This window comes from Aquarana catesbeiana, linkage group LG05, assembly GCF_042186555.1.
Source record: "Aquarana catesbeiana isolate 2022-GZ linkage group LG05, ASM4218655v1, whole genome shotgun sequence".
Taxonomy (NCBI): Eukaryota; Metazoa; Chordata; class Amphibia; order Anura; family Ranidae; genus Aquarana; species Aquarana catesbeiana.
This window is the reverse complement of record NC_133328.1, coordinates 559,029,377-559,054,367: the sequence shown is the minus strand read 5'-3', so window position 1 is coordinate 559,054,367 and position 24,991 is coordinate 559,029,377. Positions and strand designations below refer to the sequence as shown.

At 46.4% G+C, this 24,991-nt stretch overlaps 1 protein-coding gene across 4 annotated transcripts in view; it reads right to left on the bottom strand.

Annotated features, from left to right (window-relative positions):
- The window catches only part of WWP1 (WW domain containing E3 ubiquitin protein ligase 1), a 280,186-nt gene that overhangs the window by 5,741 nt on the left and 249,454 nt on the right, over positions 1-24,991 (bottom strand). For all 4 annotated transcript variants that reach the window (XM_073631909.1, XM_073631908.1, XM_073631910.1 and 1 more), the window contains 7 exons: positions 23,923-23,995; positions 23,628-23,699; positions 18,894-18,982; positions 13,013-13,172; positions 10,303-10,436; positions 5,702-5,842; positions 3,492-3,612 (listed from right to left, as the gene is read on the bottom strand). In XM_073631909.1, coding sequence (XP_073488010.1) covers positions 3,492-3,612; positions 5,702-5,842; positions 10,303-10,436; positions 13,013-13,172; positions 18,894-18,982; positions 23,628-23,699; positions 23,923-23,995 — 790 coding nt within the window. The remainder of the gene's footprint in view (positions 1-3,491; positions 3,613-5,701; positions 5,843-10,302; positions 10,437-13,012; positions 13,173-18,893; positions 18,983-23,627; positions 23,700-23,922; positions 23,996-24,991) is intronic.

The window sequence follows — 24,991 nt, the reverse complement described above, 5'->3', positions numbered from 1 at the left end:
CCAAGTCCCAAAGACAGTGGTTCATCTATAACCCCAAAAATGCACTGGCTTCTTTGATTACAATTAAACCAATGAAAATATTTAAATTATGTGCCTTTAAGTATTATTTGTTGTGCACTCCTGGCTTATAGAAAAGAAAAAAAAAAAAAAAACACAAGCATACCCTTCTCCTGCTGGTGATTGGACGCCATTCAAAAGCTTTTTCCAGGAACCGCACCCCAGTGTACCCATATAATCCTGCCTACTCTGAAGCTCCAGGTTTATTTTAGCAAGCAATAAGGAGATTGCAGAGAAAGAGGGGAGGGACCTGTGTCCTGTACTGTACGTCAAGATATGTAACTTACTAGTGTATCAAAATTCCTATTATCTTAAAGTAAAGGATTTTTTTTTTTTTTTGCGAAATCATAATTATCTCAGTGGATGCAGCATCGGTCCGATGCTGCATCTGTCCCCCGGTGCCTCTACACTGAGAACTGAGCGATCGAACATCGCTGATCACTTGGTTTTCAGAGATCCCAGAGCAGAGAGCTGTAGACTTGTCAGTCACAGCTCTCCGATCTGCTTCCTCCTCACTGACTGGAGGGCTGAGCTGTGGAGGGGCGGGTAGAGGCCGTCTTAGGCTCTCAGCGGCTCGCTGAGAGGCTGAGATGGGTGTTAGTCCAGCTACCTGGCGGATCCAGACTTTATTGTCATGATGACGCGGTGCCTGGACTGAAGTCCGTGACGGCAGCAGAGAGCGGATTTCAACCTGCTCTCTGCTGAAACCGGGTCACAGGAGTGCAAAACTAATTGCACTCCTGTGATCCATAGGAGAAGTACAGCAAAAAAAAAAAAAAAAAAGCTTTGGCTGGACTTCTCCTTTAATCATACAGTACAGGACACAGGTATTCATTATTAAACCATGGGACATCCCCAAGCAAGAAATCAAAGGGTGGGCAACAAAGCAGCAAAAATTGCAGCAACAGGCCCCACAGGAAGAACAGGGTGCATCAACGGACCCAGACAGACAGCAGGAGCACCTTATAGCCGAAGCATGGATCTGCAGAGGCTCAAACAAACTGTCAAGAAAAGGTTTTAGAAACGTGAATAGAAAGTGGCCCTGTAACCCTTGAGAAATGCTAAATGCTGTAAAGGACCAAAGAACTCCAACCTTCAGGGGAAGTGCGAACAAATAAGGAAAGAAGGACTCGTTCCCTGAGGGCAGGAGGCCTAATAAAAAGGTAGACTAATCACCCAGGTGGGTGTAAAAACAGAAGGGAATCTCCTAAAGAGACTGCCCTATAAAAAACAAAAAAACAAAAGAGGGGTCAGTTAGCAAGGTAGCCATAGATGACAGGCCTGATACCTTCCGTAAAACCTAAGGTAAGACGCTGCTACTCGCGATCGACGGTAGATTGAGGGGATCATCTCTGGCTACACAAGGCTGGGGCAGACATCCCCTGTGAGGATTACTGCTTTAATCCTCAGCAACCTTGACTTCCCTTCCCTCTTTTCTATTCCTCACCATCTGTTGGCTGCGACTTGGGGCCACGTCTGGGATCCTTGTGTGGAGCGTCGGAGGCCTCGGTGCCCCCATCTGGGGGACCCACGTCAGGGATCATTCGAAAGACACATCTTTAGTTGTTTTTATCCGCAGTAAGCCTATTGCGGGCCTGCTCATTGAGTGCTTTAAATTTATGACCTTCTCTATGTAAATGCCCCTGAAGAAAGGATTCAAGTCTGTTCCTGAATTGTGTCGGGCATAATGGGAAGAGACTATCACATCAATAGTTAACCCTACACGAGTCATTTTTATCACGTTTTGTCATATTAATCCAATGGTGATTTATGCACAATGTTTTTTTATCTGTATAATGAATAAAATGTTATATTTGTATCGTATTTTGATGTAATACATTGAGTTTGCCCTTAAAGTCCCAATGTACTGGGGGGGTACCCCGTTTTTTCTTGTTCTAAATAAAGGGATGTTGGCAATGACCCTTATGGTGTAATTTATCCATAAACGTGAGGTAAGTTTTTGACATGTCCTCAAGGCAAGACAGAGGGAGGTGGAATGAGATTCCCACGCAAAGGCAATAAAAAAAAAGCCCCAGGGTAGCAAAGAAATCTGGCTTCCAGGAAACTTGTATCCTATGCAGCTTGAGGAAAAGAGTAGAATGGGGGGGGGGGGGGGGGTTAGGGGCAATGAAGTGGAGAAGGTTCTGTTCTTACAAAGGCCCTTTGTAAAGAAAAAGCCTAATTTTAGCACAAGAGGGCTCTGCATGAGCGAGAGCACTTGAGGGAGAATGATATGCAATTGCGATATGCGATTCAAATCCCCTGATTAACAATAGAGATGCTGGGGTATCCCTAAACAAGAGTCTGGAGAGCAGTCACATAGTTGACTGTTTGGTGAGATGGGCAGAAAATGCCCAGGTATATACAGAACGCATGCAGAGTACATAAAGAGGTATTGAGGACAGGAACAATGCATCCTTTTATAGAACTAGGCCAGCAAAGAAGAACTAGAGCCAAGGCCAATTTTTTTAAAAGGATGCAAGATCATAAGGGTGTTATTTCAGGGGGCAGCGAGAGCATAAGTGTTTGGGCCTTTTGTCAAAGAACTGGCTCAAGATCTGGTTAAGGGTCTAAAGATATCGTACCACAAGATGTGGTAATATAAAAACTACGTTGAAGTATGACGAGATGGAGAATAGGACCTCATTATATTATAGTTGCTATAAAGTTAGGGGACCCCTCATATGAGAGATAAAGTGGTATGCCCATAGAAGACCAGGCACTGTGCAGTACATACCGTCCAAGAGTCTGCCTTCTGAAACAGCAAAAAACATGTAGCACAGAAAAACAGCAGAGAGACAGCACTAAAAATTCTTTTTTATATACCAAAAAAGTGATTAAAAAGGCCAGGATGTCTTTGCCTAATGTGGAGCACTTGTTAATAGAGGTCCTCCCTCTCCCCCCACACAAGGGCAACTTTTAATGTTAAAAGTAAAAATAAATAAATAATCCATCACCTAAAGACACGAACATGCGTGTGCGTGTGTGTGTGTGTGTGTGTGGGGGGGGGGTTTGAGTCCCCAGCAAAGCTTTCACGAGTGTCCAATCACCTGAAGGTAGCAGCATGGTCTAAGTCAACTCCTGTGCCCTGTACTGTACAATTAAGAGAAAATCATTAAAAAAATGCACACCAAACATATTACCGAGTTACTACACCCTGTGATCCTGTCACATTTGTGAAAATCCCATTTAAGATGCATCTGTTTTAATGAGGACTGGACAAAAGTTTCAGATCTAAAGCACATCCCATAACTTGATGAGGGGCCCTAAAATTACCATTTGAGGATTCCAAACAAATAATCTGAATTGACATTACTGAGCACATCAAAAGTATTAAAAGAAAAAAAAAAATCTTAAATTGCATTGACATTATACAATTCAGGCCCCAGTAACACAAGTATATATTTAAATATGTACATTTGTACAAGTCGAACCTCTAACTCTTTTTCATCAAAATACTGCAGCCACTGGAGAGGGACAACTGCATTAAAGCCATCCAGAAATGCTTTGGTTTGTTCTTCTACCCCTCGTGAAAATCTCCATTCGGCCATCAGCCTACGAGGACAAGAATGAAGCATTATCAGTAAGTACACTGGGAGAGATTTCAGTTTCTCGCAGCAAGGGAGAATAAAAGAGGAGCAAAAATAGATGATTTACTATAAGATCACAACTTAAATAGTAAAGCTCGCCCTGTACCAGTGTCTAACCATTTGCTACAGAAATTGGTTAGTCAGCTGTCCATGAACTCAGTTATATCATTTGTCAGCACTTCTAAACCAGGTGCGTTTGCAGGTCCATAGCTTGCGTTAGACCACAATTTTATCTGTTTGCGGATGTTCAGCCATCCACTAATTAAAAGGAGAAGTTCATCTTTAACAAAATTTATAAATGCTCATTTTTATGCAAATAAAAAAAACGTGCATTAATTTTAATTTAATTTTTTTTTTGGTAAATTGCGGGTGCAATGTCAGGCTTTTGCAGACTGTCAGTACACCATCTTCTCGTACCTCTGATACGGGCAGGCAGTTACTGAAGTCCAGGAAGCTCAATGGAGTACAAGAGCGCTTACCAGCACCCTCACAGTTCATTGAGAACTACAAGCCGTCAGCTGCAATGACTGAAGGTACTTGTAAGCATTCATTCACAGAACTCTGCAAATCAATGATGCAGTCGTGTGGTCGGGGGTACGAGGTGGTCCCCTGCCTGCTGTCATAGGTAGGGGGGGCAGACAGGGGCTGAGGTAGCAGTTGCTCAACATCCCCTAGATACATGTTACAAAATACAGGTGTAACATGTTGAGTCAGCTGCTATACCACTGACTAAAATGATAGCTAAACGTCAAATGATTGTTTTATTCCATTTAGCAATATCCTCTTTAACTGGCTGAGCCCTGTAAAAAGACATGACGTAGACTTACCTTTCCAGCAAGTGAAATCTTCGCCATCTTGAACAGTTTCAGGCACCGCTACTATCCAAAACTTAGAGGTGTCAGATGACGTGTCTTTTGCTTTGTGCTTCCATCCCCTGCCCCCGTAGTGACATAGCAAGACACTGGGGGGAACCATGGCACCAAGTCAGAGACAAGCTATCTGACCACTTGAAGTGTGGATACTTTCAGCTGGATGGAGCGGTTCAAGATTTCACTTGCTGACCACAGGTTGCAGGAAAGACAATTGCACAATTCCCCCATCAACACAAACACTGCTGACAGGGGAATCTCACCTGCCAAACAATTGTCTGCTCCCAGCAGGGATAGGGAGGGGAATGCTTGCCAGGAGAAGACCGCGATTATTGCTAGCAGCTATAGCAACCGCTAGCGATAATCGCAAGTGAATCAGGCAGGCTGGTTGTATCCAAGTTGATCGATCAGCCGGCATTCAGCCTGCCCACATATAGTTTGAATCTTAGATTCAGCAGGATTCGAACCGTCTATGGCCAGCCAGCTTAAGGAGTCGGGTGGAAAACTGTCAGTTGAGCTGTCAGAATACAATGGAGGCAGGATGGGGAGTGAAAGTCATGGATCCAAGCTCTTATAATTGCATAATCCTATCATTGGTGTCGGGAAGTCAGAATAGATGTTAAAGCGGAGTTCCGCCTGGAAAAAAAAAAATTAAAGTCAGCAGCTACAAATACTGCAGCTGCTGACTTTTAAAAGAAGGACATTTACCTGTCCAGGGCGCCCGTGATGTCCTCAACTGAAGCTGATCCGTCCCCTCGGCTCCGGGTGCAGGCATTGCTAGTAAGGGAATCAGGAGTGGTCCCTGCTGTCTTCTGAGACTTGTGTGTCTCCCAGAAGACAGCGGGGGTGGCGGAGGAGGGACTGGACATGGCGTAGATCGCTGCGGATACTGTGGCGATCTTTTCCTGGAAGTGGGAGCAAGTATTAGATAGGTACAAGCTCCCCCCTGAAAGGTGCCAAATGTGACACCAGAGGGGGGAGGACTCCGGACAGTGGAAGTGCCATTTTTGGGTGGAACTCCACTTTAATCATTTATTCTACATGACTAAAAGGTGCAAATAGTTGTCAAATCACTGGGGAAGAGAAGTTAAAACAGCATAATATGTAGACGGCGTATAGTGTTGAATTCCCCCACAGAAATGTGGTACAAAAAGATGTCAGTGACACAATGTATGGTGGTCTTACCCAATGTATTCTTCCTTGTTCTCCTCAGTAACAAGAACGTTGGATCCTTCAGGTTTGAGGTCATGGGATGTGACTTTTCCCAGTATCTCCATGTCAACAGAAAAGTACATCTCCAAGTTACATTCTTCAATGTTATTGTCTCTGGAAAAAGACACCACAAGAAAAACATCCATGAAGTAGACACAAACACAATTAGTATGCACTTCTAAATACACTACATAAATACTAAAAACGTTTTTTCTTCATAAAGACATATAAAAGTTTATGTAAACAGGAAAAAATAGAAATCCAGCCACCATATCTAAGGACTGTTTAGTTTAGCTGCAATATATTATCTTTTTTTCAGTTCTTTACCTTTATCTTCACCTGGTGATCCTGCCAGTAACACACTTACCTGTCTTGTACTCATGAAGGAGCAGCATTGTCACACTAGGACAGAAAGTGTGTTAAGACTAGAGAACACCTCCCCCCTCTACTCCTCCCCATAGCGTGGAAGAAAAGGAGGGAGTGTTCTGCAGTTCACAGAGAGAACAGGGAATGCTGCTTATTGATAACAGTGCAGCAGAGCCCGAGAACTTTGCTTGCTGGATTTCTGGCAGGCTCAACAGGTATTTTTAATTTTTTTTGCAGGAATCGAACAGGTCTAGCAAAACACTTTGAATGGAATAGGTAACATGCCAAAAAGGAAGCAAAATAAGAGACATTAGGGTAGTGCGGGTATCACTAAATGATGGACCGCGGTCTGGATCTGGACCAAGCAACTGTTCCATCCAGAGACCCACGGCCACGCCATTTAGGAGCCACTTCTTTCCCCCAGCCTCCGTCACTATTATAATTACATTTCTGGTTACAGTATGGGAGGCACAGCATTGAATAGAGTGCGGGAGCAGGAGCTCCCATAGTTAACTTTTCAAGTTAACCAGCATGCGATTGGATGCAGGGCAGTCCTAACCGTTAATCACATGCTGGGTAACCTATAAGTTAAGCCCGGCAGCTTCGGCTCCCGCACTCCCTTCAATACTGTGCCTCCCATATTCAGTCCAGAAATGTTCTGCCTCCTGCTCTCCGCTCTAAGGTAGGAGCTTGAAGGGCGGCAGAGGACCCTACTGTGGCTGTGTGTGTGTATATAGGGGGGAATGACTTAAAAAGGGGCAGTAGTGCTGTGTGTGTGATGTAAAGCGGGGGGGGCAGTGCTGTGGTGGGGGGATGTAAAGGGGGGCAGTGCTGGGGTAGTTGATGTGAAGATGACGGTGGGGGGGTGGATGTGAGGACGACGGGGGGGGGTGGATGTGAGGACGACGGTGGGGGGGTGGATGTGAGGACGACGGTGGGGGGGTGGATGTGAGGACGACGGGGGGGGGGTGGATGTGAGGACGACGAGGGGGGTGGATGTGAGGAGGGGGGGGGGGGGGGATATGAGGACGGGGGGGGGGGGGGGGGGGCGGATGTGAGGACGGGGGGGGGGGGCGGATGTGAGGACGACGGGGGGGGGGGCGGATGTGAGGACGACGGGGGGGGCGCGGATGTGAGGACGACGGGGGGGGGGGGGGGGCGCGGATGTGAGGACGACGGGGGGGGGGGGGGGGGCACGGATGTGAGGACGACGGGGGGGGGGGGATGTGAGGACGACGGGGGGGGGGGGGGCGGATGTGAGGACGACGGGGGGGGGGGGGGGGGAGGGGGGGGGGGCGGATGTGAGGACGACGGGGGGGGGAGGGGGGGGCGGATGTGAGGACGACGGGGGGGGGGGCGGATGTGAGGACGACGGGGGGGGGGGCGGATGTGAGGACGACGGGGGGGGGGCGGATGTGAGGACGACGGGGGGGGGGCGGATGTGAGGACGACGGGGGGAGGGGGGTGGATGTGAGGACGACGGGGGGAGGGGGGTGGATGTGAGGACGACAGGGGGGGGTGTGGATGTGAGGACGACGGGGGGGGGGGGTGGATGTGAGGACGACGGGGGTGGGGGGGTGGATGTGAGGACGACGGGGGTGGGGGGGTGGATGTGAGGACGACGGGGGTGGGGTGGGATGTGAGGACGACGGGGGTGGGGTGGGATGTGAGGACGACGGGGGGGGGGTGGAGGATGTTAGGACGACGGGGGGGCGGAGGGCGGATGTGAGGACGACGGGGGGGCGGAGGGCGGATGTGAGGACGACGGGGGGGCGGAGGGCGGATGTGAGGACGACGGGGGGGCGGAGGGCGGATGTGAGGACGACGGGGGGGCGGAGGGCGGATGTGAGGACGACGGGGGGGCGGATGTGAGGACGACCGGGGGGGCGGATGTGAGGACGACCGGGGGGGGCGGATGTGAGGACGACGGGGGGAGGGGGGTGGATGTGAGGACGACGGGGGGAGGGGGGTGGATGTGAGGACGACAGGGGGGGGGCGGATGTGAGGACGACGGGGGGGGGGGGCGGATTTGAGGACGACGGGGGGGGGGTGGATGTGAGGACGACGGGGGGGGGGGTGTGGATGTGAGGAGGGCGGGGGGGGGGGGATGTGAGGACGACGGGGGGGCGGGGGGTGGATGTTAGAATGACGGGGGGGCGGATGTGAGGACGACGGGGGGGGCGGATGTGAGGACGACGGGGGGGCGGATGCGAGGACGACGGGGGGGCGGATGTGAGGACGACGGGGGGGGGGGGGGGGCGGATGTGAGGACGACGGGGGGGTGGCGGATGTGAGGACGGGGGGGGGGGGGCGGATGTGAGGACGACGGGGGGGTGGCGGATGTGAGGACGACGGGGGGAAGGGGGTGGATGTGAGGACGACGGGGGGAGGGGGGTGGATGTGAGGACGACGGGGGGAGGGGGTGTGGATGTGAGGACGACGGGGGGGGTGGATGTGAGGACGACGGGGGGGGGGGGGTGGATGTGAGGACGACGGGGGGGGGGGGTGGATGTGAGGACGACGGGGGGGAGGTGGATGTGAGGACGACGGGGGGTGGATGTGAGGACGACGGGGGGGGAGGTGGATGTGAGGACGACGGGGGGGGGAGGGGATGTGAGGACAACGGGGGGTGGAGGATGTGAGGACGACGGGGGGGCGGGGGGTGGATGTGAGGACGACGGGGGGGCGGATGTTAGGATGACGGGGGGACGGATGGTGGATGTGAGGACGAAGGGGGGGGGAGGGGGGTGAATGTGAGGACGACAGGGGGGAGGGGGGTGAATGTGAGGACGACGGGGGGGGGGGTGGTTGTGAATGTGAGGATGACGGGGGGGGGGGGTGGATGTGAGGACGACGGGGGTGTGTGGAGGAAGTGAGGAGGGGGGGTAGTTGGATGTGAGTAGGAGGGGGTATGTGGATGTGAGGAGGACTGGGGCGGGGGTGGATGTGAGGAGGGGGGGGTGGGGTGGGTGGATGTGAGGACGACGGGGGGGGGGGGTGGAGGAAGTGAGGAGGGGGGTAGTTGGATATGAGGAGGACAGGGGGGGGGTGGATGTGAGGAGGACGGGGGGGGTGGATGTGAGGAGGACGGGGGGGGGGGTGGATGTGAGGAGGACGGGGGGGGGTGGATGTGAGGAGGACGGGGGGGGGATGGATGTGAGGAGGACGGGGGGGGGGTGGATGTGAGGAGGACGGGGGGGGGGGGGGATGGATGTGAGGAGGACGGGGGGGGGGGGGGATGGATGTGAGGAGGACGGGGGGGTGGATGTGAGGAGGACGGGGGGGTGGATGTGAGGAGGACGGGGGGGTGGATGTGAGGAGGACGGGGGGGTGGATGTGAGGAGGACGGGGGGGGGGGGGGGTGGATGTGAGGAGGAGGGGGGGTGGAGGGGGTTGTTAATTGTTGGGATTGTTAATCTGGGGGGAGGGCAGTGATAAATGTACTAGCAGATTTAGATACACTAACAAATTGACGCCAAACTCCAGCTCAAACTTTATAAGCAGTTATTTTTCTTTTAGGGATAAAGGTTTTACATAAATAAAAGCTGATAATTGTAAGCACTTCTGTCAGTGGTAAATGGTTTGTCTGAACCCTTTGTTTCATCTATAGTACAAGAGAGCTTGCCCTTTTGAAAACAGACCAAGCAAAAATAAAGCCTTGAAAAGGAATGCCTAATACTTCCTAATACTTATTCCTGTCAGTCTACTTATGTTAACTTGCTGGTTAGAGAATAAAAACTGTAGCATCTGCAGCTCTCTCCTCTCAAAGTAGAAGGAATATTTAAAGCTGAAATACACTTAGTTTTTGTTCCCCTATGCCTATACAGTGCATGTTGTCACTGTTGTTGGTATGAAATTCACCATTTGCAGCAGCTGCATAGGAATGAACGGAGTCACCGAAGTGTAATCTTTCTAAACAGCTGTTCAGCGTATAACAGAAATAGTGCAAACCTCTTAAAACTACAATCATTCCGCTGCATACCTGCCATTTATCGCTACCCTTATCTACTCTTGGAATAAGCAATTTATTTAAAGCATCCTTCATTCCCCCAGATCTGCAAGTGTGAAAGTTTGGCTGAGTAGGCATTACATTACAGCATTCTGACACATTAGCACAATTATTGGATACCGTGCTCAACGCTTTAATCAGGCACCTGAGTGCTTTTGAGGACATTTTTGTAAAGATGATGAACACAAATTTCACTTACCGGATCCATATTAGTGAGTTATAGAATTCAGGATCAATAGACTCCAGGTCTTTGATGGTGAGTTTTTTGCTCAACATGCGCTTGTAGAATGGCAGAGAAAAGCCGGTATCAATGAATTTACCGTGGAATAAAGCCTGGAAAGGAAAACACTCAGCGGTCATCACTACTCACACATATATACCATGGGAGTTTTCTGACACATTAAAGCTAGATATACACATACCAAAATTTGTCTGGTTCAGCAGGGACTGGCCAAATTTCAATGTGTGTGTACCACTATCTGTTCAGCAGAGGCCAGTCTAACAACCAACGGTCCTGCTGGAAAAAACACATTGGATCAGCACATGCAGCCAATGGCTACAGCACTGATCTGTGTATTCTGACGGGTGAAGGGGAGGTCCCTGCTGTCAAAATACAATTGCACAGCGGGGGAAGATCCCTGCATCCACTGTTCTCAGAGCAAGCCTTATGTTAACTTTCACCTAAAAAATTCAGTGAAATTTGATTCATTACTATGCAACAGCCCTACTTTCCATTGCTCTAGTATTTATAGGTCATCACCATACTCGAATATCATTAGATAGCATCACTGCAATGCTGAGAGTGGAGAAAAACTACACTTTACTGTCCACAGCTGCATGTTACCAGCCCCAGAGTGATCATCTTGTGCCCAACCCCATACCTCCAGTACAACAGCCAATTGATTTTATGACTTACTCGCAGTATATTCGTTCCTTGCTGACATCAGCAGTACTGTATATGTGAGTCTGGGTGTACAAGATAAGGCTTCACACGCTTTTACTGACACCCTTTTTCATAAACACAGTAATATATAGGTCATAACATATCTTTTGTTAAGGGCTACTAAACTAAAAGACAGCATAAATATTAAAGTAATATATAGGCATATTAAAGAACACTATTACCCTTACATAAAACTGTTAAAGTACATTAATGTAAAGCATGGGGATTCAGTCTGTTCAGTATTCATTTAACATTTTATAAAAGAAGATATTACAAAAAAAAATGACCACCACTCATAACTGTGGGCTTGTAAGACATTTTTCTGCATATACAGTGAGGGAAAAAAGTATTTGATCCCCTGCTGATTTTGTATATTTGCCCACTGACAAAGAAATGATCAGTCTATAATTTTAATGGTAGGTTTATTTTAACATTGAGAGACAGAATAACAAAAATATCCACAAAAAAAAACGCATTTCAAAAAAGTTATAAATTGATTTGCATTTTAATGAGTGAAATAAGTATTTGACCCCTTTGCAAAACATGACTTAGTACTTGGTGGCAAAACCCTTGTTGGCAATCACAGAGGTCAGACGTTTCTTGTAGTTGGCCACCAGGAGTGATTTTGTCGCACTTCTCTTTGCAGATCCTCTTCAAGTCATTAAGGTTTCCAGGCTGGCGTTTGGTAACTCGAACCTTCAGCTCCCTCCACATATTTTCTATGGGATTATGTCTGGAGACTGGCTAGGCCACACCAGGACCCTAATGTACTTCTTCTTGAGCCACTACTTTGTTGCCTTGGCCGCGTGTTTTGGGTCATTGTAATGCTGGAATACCCATCCACGATCCATTTTCAATGCCCTGGCTGAGGGAAAGAGGTTCTCACCCAAGATTTGATGGTACATGGCCCCGTCCATTGTCCCTTTGATGCAGTGAAATTGTCCTGTCCCCTTAGCAGGAAAAAATCCCCAAAGCATAATGTTTCCACCTGTATGTTTGACAGTGGGGATGGTGTTCTTGGGGTCATAGGCAGCATTCCTCCTTGTCCTCTAAACGCGGCGAATTGAGTTGATGCCAAAGAGCTCGATTTTGGTCTCATGTGACCACAACACTTTCACCCAGTTCTCCTCTGAATCATTCAGATGTTCATTAGCAAACTTCTGACAGGCCTGTGCATGTGCTTTCTTGAGCAGGATTTCAGTCCTTCATGGCGTAGTGTGTTACAAACTGTTTTCTTGGTGACTATGATCCCAGCTGCCTTGAGATCATTGACAAGCTTCTCCTGTGTAGTTCTGGGCTGATTCCTCACCATTCTCATGATCATTGAAACTCCACAAAGTGAGATCTCGCATGGAGCCTCAGACCAAGGGAGATTGACAATTATTTTGTGTTTTTTCCATTTGCGAATAAATCGCACCAACTGTTGTCACCCTCTCACCAAGCTGCTTGGCGATGGTCTTGTAGCCCATTCCAGCCTTGTGTAAGTCTACAATCTTGTCAATGACATCCTTTAACAGCTCTTTGGTCTTGGTCATGGTGGAGACATTGGAATCTGATTACTTCTGTGGACAGATCTCTTTTATATAGGTAACAAGTTGAGATTAGGAGCACTCCCTTTGGGAAAGTGTTCCTAATCTCAGCTCGTTCCCTGTATAGAAGACACTGGGGAGCCAGAAATCTTGCTGATTGATAAGGGATCAAATACTTATTTCACTCATTAAAATGCAAATCAATTTATAACCTTTGAAATGCGTTTTTCAGGATATTTTTGTTTTTATTCTGTCTCTCACTGTTAAAATAAACCTACTACTAAATTTATAGACTGATCATTTCTTTGTCAGCAGGCAAACATACAAAATCAGCAGGGGATCAAATACTTTTTTCCCTCACTGTATAGTGTAAAGCTTATTTTCTTTTCTGTACACCCCAGTCTGACAGTACCACATCCGAAAAAGTGAAAACTCACCATAGCAATGAAGCGTCCGATGAAGCAGAAATATGACAGGTGATCAGGGTTAATAGTAGAAGCTGGGTTAATCTGTAGACAATAATTGCTTTTGCCCGCATATTCAAACAAACAGTACATTGGATTGAGCACTTCATGAGAGAGCAGGAAGAACCATTCTCTGAAAGAAAGAATGAAAAGAATGAGTGTATTTTAGCTGTAGATGCGCTGAAGATCTAAACCATGTGCACTAGGAATACATGAAAGTACACTTTGGGGGGGGGGGGGATCTGGCAGACACCCCCAACCTTGACAGGATCTCTGGAGAAATGGCAATTATTTAAAGAAAATCGCAGCCAGACCGAACACTAATTCCCCAGAAAAAGACCAGCCTGGGGTGCCGGTTTACCCAGAGACACAAGCTTCATCCCAACTCTATGGTGTTCTGTAACTAACAAACAGCAGATTGTCCAGGAGCAGCTACATTTGGCACCCTAACATTTTCAGTTTGAAGATCTACAAAATGACTTGTGTTGAAATTTGCCTCCTATAATCACTGCATGTGTGAATTTCACATCACCTTTGCCGGTACCTTTTTATGCTCAGGATGCATAAAGTGGAAATCCATTAAATCTGTTAAATTTTATTTAAGGCAAAAACTTTTTTTTTTTTATTGCTTGGATAGAATAGGAAATTTATGTTGCAGAATTCCATGTTTCATGTCACTTTAACCACTTGCTGACTGCTACAGGGCGGCGGCTGTTTGCAGGATCACGTACTGTGTGTGTATGTATGTATGTATATATATATATATATATATATATATATATATATATACACATATACACACACACACAGTATAATATTTTATGTACATAATACCGCACTTCCGGGTAGTGGGCGCAAATGCGGCGGCTCTCTCCCGCTGTGAGTTTGCACAGCAGGAGCAGATTAGTGGGTACTAATCAATGTCCGCTGGCACCCGCCGAACATTCGTTACACAGGCAGAACGTCAGTTTGCCTTTGTAAACAAGGCAGATTGCCTTTCTGTCAGTACAGAAGGCATGGATCCTGTGTTCCTGCAAAACAGGGACATGGATCCATGCCTACCCTTAGTAAAAGCACCTCCCACACAGTGCACAAACACTGACTAGGCACACAGGTAACCCTTTGATTGCCCATGAGGTTTAACCCCTTCCCAGCCAGTGTCATTAGTATAGTGACAGTGCATATTTTCAGCACTGATCGCTGTATTAGTGTCACTGGTTCCCCAAAATGTGTCAGTTCGTGTCTGAATGTCCGCCGCAGTATCACAGTCCCGCTATAAGTCGCTGTTTGCCGCCATTACCAGTAAAACAGGTTTTAAATAAATAAAAATGCCATAAATATATCCCATAGTTTGTAGACGCTATAAATTTTGCGCAAACCAATCAATATACCCTTATTGAGATTTTTTTTACCAAAAATATATAGCACAATACATATTGGCCTAAATTGATGAAGAAATAAGATTTTTTTTTTTTTTTAATTATTGGATGTGTTTTGGAGCAGAAAGTAAAAAATATTGTTTTTGTTTCAAAATTGACGGTCTTTTTTTGTTTATAGCGCAAAAATTAAACTCAGAGGTGATCAAATGCCACCAAAAGAAAGCTCTATTTGTGGGAAAAATAGACATAAAATTTATTTGGGTACAGTATTGCACGACCACGCAATTATCAGTTAAAATAACGAAGTGCCGTATCGCACAAAATGGCCTGTCATGAACGAGGGTAAATATTCCAGAGATGAAGTGATTAAATGGTTTGTTAAGGCCAAATTGGCCCCATGGACGTAGCCTTTTTGTGTGTTGTAACATACTGTAGTAGTACTGGCTACTAGATGTGACATTTCCTGCAGCAGTACGGGAGAATTCCCGTCGAGTCAACCTGAATGCCATTCAGGAGACGCCTTGTATTTTTATGAATTAGGCTCGTTCACATCTAAACCAGCCACGGATCGCACAACAACGCTGTCCGTCCCTGTTCTCCGTTTCAGGGACGAATCAGGGCAGAATCTTTGCCTCAATTCGGCCCTAAATCAGAGCCAAAGACACACAGCGTTTCTGTGCAGTGCGCTCCGCAGCCACAACGGAGATATGTGAACCGGTTCCATAAGGAGCCAGTCACATTCTCCTGCCATGCAAATTAGATACGGGGAAACCCGCATCTAATTTGCATAGGTGTGAAACCGGCCTAAGTCTTCCTCTTATTGGCCATGGTAAAAAGGCAGGCAGCTAATCAAACAAAATCTTGCATTCATTGGCTTCTCTTGAATGTCCGAGAATCATTCAGGCCGACTTTTTTTTTGCCTGCAGATCACTTAGTAATGGAAACTGTTTGTTTGGGCAAGTCCGGGACAAAAACTATTTAACCACTTCAGCCCCGGAAGATTTGGCTGCTTAATGACCGGGCCATTTTTTTGCAATACGGCACTGCGTCGCTTTAACTAACAATTGCGCGATCATGCGACGTTGTATCCAAACAAAATTTACGTCTTTTTTTTCTCCACAAATAGAGCTTACTTTTGGTGGTATTTGATAATCTCTGCAGTTTTTATTTTTTGCGCTATAAACAAAAAAAGACCGACAATTTTGAAAAAAAAAAAAAAAAACACATTTTGTACTTTTTGCTATAATAAATATCCCCAATTTTTTTTTTTTTTTTAAAAAGCTATTTTTTTTCTCAGTTTGCGATTTTTATCTGGACTGCGACATTATGGTGGACACTTTTGACACATTTTTGGTACCATTGGCATTTATACAGCGATAAGTGCTATAAAAATGCACAGATTACTGTGTAAATGTCTCTGGCAGGGAAAGGATTAACAGTAGGGGCGATCAAGGGGTTAACTGTGTTACCTAGGGAGTGATTCTAGCTGTGGGGGGATGGGACTGCCTGGGTGAGGAGAGCAACTGTTGCTCATACTTAGAACGAACAGATCGCTCTCCTCACCCCTGACAGCACAGAGATCTGGTATACAGTAGGGGGCGCTAGAGACCTGAAACCATATGTATCTGTCACTAGATACACACACAATCCACATCAACCGCAGTGAGTTATAAAGTACTGCTTGTGCTAAAGTGAAAATATATCAAATACGTAGTATAAAGTAAAAATAAACATACAAATATAAAAAATAAAAGTGACAAGTGATATTAAGATCAAAAAGGTTCTTAGTGCAAGTGTGATAGATATATTCGTAATGGTTGATTGTCCCAATCCATTGAAGAGATCAGAGCAGACAGTTAGTTGAAAAACATCATCACAGCAGACACATAGATCTTCAAAGATGCAACAAATCTTGCAATGATATAAAGGTTCCGTCACCAAAGAGGAAAAATCACCTGAGGATAATAGATATCTGCTTACCAGATACCAATGACTCCTTTAACTAAAAAGAGAGTCATTAGCGCTTGTACAGGATTGTGCCTGTTCACATGAAGGCTGGAAGGCTGGGTGGTACTTTAGGCATAGATCCCTCCCGTCCCATTCATTCAGGATAGGAAATATGAGAAACAAAAGGGAATCTCCATAGTGTAAAATCGTAAAATCGTAGCGCCCCCTACTGTATACCATTCCTTATTTGATTGTTTTCATTCAAATTAAGGGGAGCAGCTTGCATTTGTATTTTTTAGTTTGTTGTTTTTTTTGGTTTTTATATTGATCATTCAAGGGTGATACACTTTTTTTGGGTCAGTACAATTACCGATCCTCTATGTATGCCAACCTTTAATTTATTAATTTTTCAATTTAATTTATAATTCAATTCATTAATTTTTCAATTTTTGTAAGCTCACATTACTACTACCACGGGCCCGAAAGTATTGTTTATCTAGCACAGAGATCTGCCTGTTTACATTGACAGATCTCCGTTCTATCTCTGTGTGGAGCGATCGCGGGTGCCCGGCGGTCATAGTGTCTGGCGGCACACGCCCCCTAATGGTCAAAAGGCGAACTGACGTACAGTTACGTCGGTTCACCCAGGGAAGCCAACCTGCCGCAGTACAACTGCGACGGCTGGTTGGGAAGGGGTTAAAGGGACAGGAAACATGTTGAGGTCTTTGCTTTTTGTTTGGTATAATTTAACGAGTGTATAAGCAGAGGACCGGATGGCTGCTTTCCGGATTGCAGGCCTGAGTGATGATCTGTTGAATCCACCTAGCATTTGTGGATCTAAAGGCAGCCTGTCCCTTTCAGAAACCTTCAGGCAAAAGGAACAAGGCATCAGATGAACAAATTGGGGCCGTGGCTTTGAGGTAGACTCACATAGCCCTAACCACATCCAGGGTGTGGAAAGCAATCTCCTCAGAATGTTTTGGGGCTGGACAAAAAGAATGTCTTGATTTAAATGAAACACACTGACCACCTTAGGCAATAGAGTTTGTGGTCTCAAAGCAACCTTGTCCTTGTGAAGTACAAGAAAAGGTCCTTAGCAGAGAAAACGCAACATCAGACATCCTCCTAATTGAGGGTATAGCCACAAGAAGGGAAGACAACCTTGCATGACAGAAGGAGAAATATTCTGAATAGGTAATATAGGTAGGGCGAAGAGTGGTCTCAGAAATGACTGACAGCACAGAATACTGGGGGAACAATTTGAGCGCAAAGGCTGTGACCAAGAAGTGGGAAGCCAGCGTTCTCTGAAGGAGTCAGAAACCTGACCTTTTGTAGTCCTCAGGGCTAAGGACCTGACCAGTCGTGACTGAAAGAAGGATAAAACCTGTGCCACAAAGCCCTCAGTGAAGCTTTCCCTAATAGCATCAAGCAAAGTATGCTTTTCATGTGTGTTGGTTAACAGTATTAGAAGAGAGTTTTCTTGCCTTCAGCAAAGTTAGAATCATGGCGTCCGCAAAACCCTTGTCCCTCAGGACTTGGGCGTCAACAGCTACTGGTCGTTTTTTTTTATTATTATTATTCCTCCTTTCCTTTGCTATTTGGAGCATAACATAACTTAATAGAGGGTGTGTCAGATTTCTGCAGAGAGACTGTTGCTTCCACACAGAGAACAAGAGTTGTTGTCTGTAGCATGCTGGCTGGGGGCAAGCTTTTCTACTCAGACTGTGGCTGCTTTAGAAAGAAAACAAACTTTGTAAACCTCATGTTTGTAAGCACTAGGTATACTGAATACACAGAGCAATATGACAATCCAACAAAACAAGCATTTAGTAGTTTTCAGCGCTGTGCATGGAGATTTTTTGGTCATGAATTCTGTGTCAAGACATACAAAGTGTTTGTAGCATACAATCTACTGGAAGTCCCTGTACACTGTTCAGAGAGTATCTCTCTGGGTGCTCTGCAGTAAAGTATCATAGGTAGACAGAGCTGCTTTTAGAAATCATGGGGGGCCCCCCAACCCTGGCTTCAATTCCCCGGGGTGCATCAGAACAGTAGTACTGACTTTATCCGCCTACTCCCCAAAAATGAAAAAAAAAAGTCCCCCTCTGCTGACATGATGGGGCCCAGGGAAATGTGATTTAAACCCTGGTAAGCACGTAGAAGCGGGGGGCGTGGTCTAGTAAAATCAATTTAGGTAGCAATGAAAAATAAAGCTGCCCTGGGCCCCCCTGTTTAGCAGATGAGGCCTGGGCCCAGTACAACAAGACCAGTTGTACTGTCTTAGCAGCCCTGTAGGTAAAGATAAAATGAAAGTAGTAGAGGCACCTACGGATCTTGAGCAGGCGTATGTGTTCAAAAAAGAGAAGTTTGTTCTGTCCAATATTTTAATGTCTGTCTTGGTCAAGGAAGGAGGACCTCCAAGCACATTTGACATTTCCCCACCCTCCAAAAAAATTCCTCCAACAACAGTTTACTGAGCTGGAAAGTGAAACTGCTTTCTAAGTAGAAGATAAAAGGAAAAAGATTACCTGGCCAAGCCTCCATAATCCAAGCCTTCTTCCCCTCTGAACATCACATACAATCGTCTTCTTAAATCATAAGGCTTCAATGCCATAATCTATACAGTGGAAGAGGGGGAAAAAAAAAGTGGCACAAGCTTTTTAAAGTATTCACCAATATAAATTTTGTTTTTGCTTACTGGGAAGATTGCACCAAGGTAATTAAAAGGGGAGCCTCAGGGCATAGCTATTATCTGCCACAGACAAGGCACCACAGTCTGCATCCTGAGAGTGGTGCTAGGTCCAGGGAAGGGCACATATCTCTGCAGCCCTGCCAACAATGACATGCCTACCCTGTATAAAGCAATGCTAAGAGGAGTGAAGCAATAGGAGGGCTCCAGCACTGGCCAGAAACTAGGCAAAAAAAAAAACACTCCTTTTGTGCCCTTAAAGCATATCTAAGCCGGAAACTAAAATGTAATATACTACAGTTATTAGTCCTTAGATGTGTTGGGTGCATTTGTTTTCTTTTTTTAAGGTTAAGAACATTTTCAGAAAGTATAGAAAATACATTTTGAACTTGCCTTGGGTAAAGTGCCTATGACACCTCCTGTGAGAAGCACATAAAACATTATCTTCTTTGCATAAACTACTACGGCCTGTCTGACCTACTTCCATAGATACAGTGTACAAAAGGACATTACATGTGTTACTTGTAATATTACCAGGGTGAAAATAAAGAAAAAGCCTAAAAAAAGAAAAAACAAATGCAGCCACAACATACAAGGACTGGTAAAGCTGCAATATGTTAAAATTTGTATTTTGGATTTAGATACACTTTAAGGCCCCTCTCACACTGCCGCGACTTGACAGTTGCACGATACTGCCGCAATTTCAGGGAATGCAGACCTGTAGACCTCAACTCGCATCAAAGTCGAACCAAAGTAGTACAGGGACTACTTTGAGTCAGTGCGAAGTCCAAACTCGCAGGAAAAAATTGCACAAGTGTGAAAGGGGCCTAAGATGCTTACACCAAGGAAATTAAAAAGAAGGAGCCTCTCAGTACAACCACCATCTGCCAAAGCGCCACTGCATGGTTGAAGCTAAAACTGGAGTCCTCAATTAAAATGACAGAAATATATAATACGGCCAGAAATACTATACAATCATAGGCACAGCCATGTGAATTTAAATGCATGAGGATTTATTATTTTTAACACCACATTTTCAGAGCAACCTTAAGGGCACTTCCACACTGGGGCACTGGGAGCGTCGGCGGTAAAGCACCGATATTTTTAGCACCGCTTTACCGTAGGTTTTTGCAGCGCCTTTCGGCTGCTAGCAGGGTGCTTTTAACCCCCACTAGCGGCCGAAAAAGGTTTAAAAGTGCCCGCTGCAGCGGCGCTGCCCATTGATTCCAATGGGCAGGGGCACTTTAGGAGCGGTGTATTTCTACAGGAAAGCCCATGTTAAAAGAGAAATACAGCCAAAGCTAGTTTGGCTGTACTTTTCCTGTGGGTCACAGGAGTGTAGAACGACTCCTATGACCCATTTTCAGGCTGACGTCACAGAGCTGGTAGAGACACAGGAAAGATCGCAAACAACATGGTCGGGAACCGCCCACATGCCTGGACCGGGCACCTGGCTCAGCCTCAGCAAGCCACTAAGAGCCTGTGCTGGCCACTCCCATACCCTCCATAGCCCATCACTCCAGTGAGTGGGGGTGGGGGGTTGGGGGGCAGAGCAGACAGTGGTGACTGACAGTCACCAGCTCGCTGCTCATGGAGCCATGAGAACCAGGAGATCGTTGGTGTTTGATTGCTCAGGTTCTCAGTCTTCGAGCCAGTGGGGGACAGATGCAGCATCCGCCTAGGTAAGTATGATAAAAAACAAGACATTCCCATACTTCTCTTTTAAGGCTTCTGACATCACTAGAGTCAGCTTTTAGTGCTGGCAGAAGACACTAGTCTTCATCAAGCCTGAACACAGGTCTCTTGATGTTAATAAAATCATGACAGAATACATCGTCTGCTCAAGCCATGAAGAAAGGAGAGGCTTTTTTTCCCCCCAAAATTTGTTGGCTGCATCTAATGCTCTTAACCAAAAAAATGTTTCAGTTCCTTCAAGTGAGATGAACTTTTGTGGAAAGCGCTCCTTGATACACATCTAAGAATTTACAGAGTTCAATTTGGGCATAGTTCAATATCTTCTGTATGTAAAAAGTAGTTTTAAGAAAAAAATTAGCTAATTCTCAAATGTGGACAAGTCCCTGGAAAGCTTTTAACTACAACACAAGCATGCAAAAAGAATAAAAAGGTGAAGTCCTTGCTACATTGTACTTTGGGTCACTTTACATGTCAATGACCTCTGTGTCACACACTACAATCGCAGCTGTCAATTCTAATCCAGGCAGCAACGGAACAATTATTCATAAACCAGACAGAAAATACCCATGTTTGATCAGTACCAAGGACATTTAGGCCTCATGCACAGAGGGCGTTAGAAAAAACGAGCTGCAAAGCCACTACCAACGCCAGGAAAAAGTGGCTGTAAAAATTTGCTTTTAGTAGCTTTTTGCATTGGCGTTAATGCGCGTTTAGCTGCGCTAGCTTTTAGCAGTGTTTCCCTGCCTCTTTTCAAAATCAATGGTTCCCTATGAGAGCCCATTGATTTGAATAGAAATCACATCCAAGTTAGATCATGATAATCCCTTGTGGTGCAACTTGTGCGCCGAGGATCTTGAAGGGGAACCCCTCGCCAAAATGAGAAAAAAAAAAAAAAGGGGGTGCAAACCAGATCCTCATCCGAGCATGTAGCCTGGCAGGTTAGGAAAAGGGCGGGGGGACGACGAGCAAGTGCCCCCCCCCTTCTCTGGCCACATGCCCTTAACACGGGGGGCTCTGCGCCCTCCACCCCAAAGCACCTTGTCCCCATGTTTGGGCACAAGGGCTTCTTCCCCACACCCTGGCCGGTGGTTGTGGGGCTCTGCGGGTGGCCAGTTCATCGGAATCTGGAAGCCCCCTTGGAAAAGGGGCCCCGAGATCCCGGCCCCCAACCCTATGTGAATGAGTAAGGGGTACAATATACCCCTACCCATTCACCCAAAAAGGTATCAAAAATAAATAAAAACAGTACACTGGATTTTAAGTCCTTTATTAAAGCAGCTCCAACTTATCTTCTCCCCCCCCCTCCGCTGTCTTCTGGTTCTTCTTCCTCTTATGTCTTCTCTCGACGCTAGCTTCCGCAGTTTTGCAAGCTCACCGGATGGCCACGCCCTGTGTCTATAAAAGAACCGGCAGAGAACGGAGCTTGCATAGCTATGGAAGCTAGCGTCGGGAGAAGACATCAGAGGAAGAAAAACCAGAGGCAGCAGAAGAACCAGAAGACGGCGGAAGAAGACAGCAAAGAGAGAAGAACCGGAGAGGGGAGAAGACATCAGCAGAGGAGGGAGAAGAGCCTGAGAGGTGAGAAGACATCAGCAGAGGAGGGAGAAGAGCCTGAGAGGCGAGCAGACTTCATTGGAGGCAGAAGAAACGGAAAGGAGAGAAGACTTCAGCAGAGAAGGGAGAAGAAACGGAGAGGGGAGAAGACTTCGGCGGAGGAGGGAGAAGAAACGGAGAGGGGAGAAAACTTCAGCGGAGGAGGGAGAAGACTTCACTGGAAGAAGGAGAATAACCGGAGAGGGGAGAAGATTGGAGGGAGACGAGACATTGGAGCTGCTTTAATAAAGGACTTAAAAACCTGTGTGCTGTTTTTATGTTTGATACCTTTTTGGGTGAATGGATAGTGGTACGATGTACCCCTTACTCATTCACATAGGGTGGGGGGCTGGGATTTCGAGGCCCCCTTCTTAAAGGGGGCTTCTAGATTCCGATAAGCCACCTGCCCGCAGACCCCCACAACCCCCTGTCCCCAAAGCACCCACCCCCCCATGTTGAGGGCGTGTGACCTGGTATGGTCCAGGAGGGGGGTGCTCACTCATCTCCCCCACAACCAGCCGGGCTGCATGCTCGGATAAGGGTCTGGAATAGATTTTGGAGGAGACCCCATGTCATTTTTTTGGGCATGGGGCTTCCCCTCAAAATCCATACCAGACTGAAGGGTCTGGTATAGATTTTGTAAAGAGGATCCCACACCATTTTTTTTTCTGATTTTGGCGTGGGGTTCCCCTTCAAGATCCTCCAAACACAAGTCGCACCACACGGTTCTGTGAATGGACACACAGAGCCGTGGCTTGGGAGCTGCTTGCTGTGGGGGCACCTAGAAAGAGGGTAGGGCCAGGGGTGCCGGCGAGGGACCCAAGAAGAGGATGATCCAAGCTGCTCTGTGCAAAACCATTACACAGAGCAGGTAAGTATAACATGTTTATTGTTTAGAAAAAACAAAAAAACAAGACTTCAATATTTACTTTATTGTCACATACCATTTTTCTTGGGGGGAGGGGTGCAAAAAAATGTCCAGCCCGGAAGCCAGGTGTGCTAGCTACGCCACTGCCTGTTATTAAAAGTCAGCAGCTACAGAATTTTTAGCTGCTGACTTAATTATTTTTTTTCCCCCAGAGTGGAGAACCGCTTTAAGTGGTTTGTTATGGTTTTCACAATATTACTTTTTTTCTCTGACATTAGCACAGGAGGTTGGGGGGAAATTTTCCCAACAGGGAGCAGATACAGTAAATTTCCTGAGAGGTTCTATGACTTCCCACTGAAAAAATTGGGAGAGATTTCTTGGTTGATCCCCAATGTATAAAAGGAAATGCTGATTTACCTGTTGAAAGGAGTCTTCAAATAGCGTCTGCCTGGACACAGTTATCTTGACATGGCTCGGCAATGCATTAGACTGCAAAGAAATGCACACTCAAGTCATTATGAGCAGGTCTGGTAAGATGGATGTAGACAGAAGAATATATTTAAATAACCTGACTAACAGGATTACAAGGAAGACATCTTCCTTATCAATGCCAGCACCTTCCAGCAGCAGCACATTTTAGAAAAGAAGCACAATTCTGTCAATCTAGCTTCTTAAGATTTGTAATCCTCAAGAGATTTAAAAAAATGATTACCTGACACAAATAACGAAAGTGGGCAAGCTTCCACCGAAAACTGCGTTCATAGGCAATCTGAGGCCCCTTAGTTCTAGAAGAGATAAAGAGAAAAAATAAGTTAGTAATAGCTTTTTGCAAATATAACCCATGCTAGGCTTGTGTGCTAAAAGTCCTGAGGTCACAAATTATTTTAACTGCTATGCTAAAATAGTTAGACAAAAACAATTACACGGTTTCTTTGCCACTCAACAAGCGCAACTGTTCAACCAGCACAATTAGGCCTCAATCACATGGGTGCTGAGGCCCATACACCGTGAAACAGCCGTTTATGTAGCTATAGCTGCCAGATACAGCAGGCAGCCCATATAGGTCAATAAGGACACCAGTGCCTGTTACAGACACAGCTACTTGTCCTAAGCAGACAGGCGTGCAGGCACAGCCCCAAACGCATACTGTCTGCATTCAGGGCCGATCACATGCACACAAGTGTGAATGAGACTTATACAGTTCCTTTACTGTTCAACCAACATAAATACACAGATCCTTCACTGTGCAACCACCCCCAATACACAGATCCCTCACCGTGCAACCACCCCCAATACACAGATCCTTCACCGTGCAACCACCCCCAATACACAGATCCTTCACCGTGCAACCACCCCCAATATACAGATCCTTCACCGTGCAACCACCCCCAATACACAGATCCTTCACCGTGCAACCACCCCCAATACACAGATTCTTCACCGTGCAACCACCCCCAATACACAGATCCTTCACCGTGCAACCACCCCCAATACACAGATCCTTCACCAATACACAGATCCTTCACCGTGCAACCACCCCCAATACACAGATCCTTCACCGTGCAACCACCCCCAATACACAGATCCTTCACCGTGCAACCACCCCCAATACACAGATCCTTCACCGTGCAACCACCCCCAATACACAGATCCTTCACCGTGCAACCACCCCCAATACACAGATCCTTCACCGTGCAACCACCCCCAATACACAGATCCTTCACCGTGCAACCACCCCCAATACACAGATCCTTCACCGTGCAACCACCCCCAATACACAG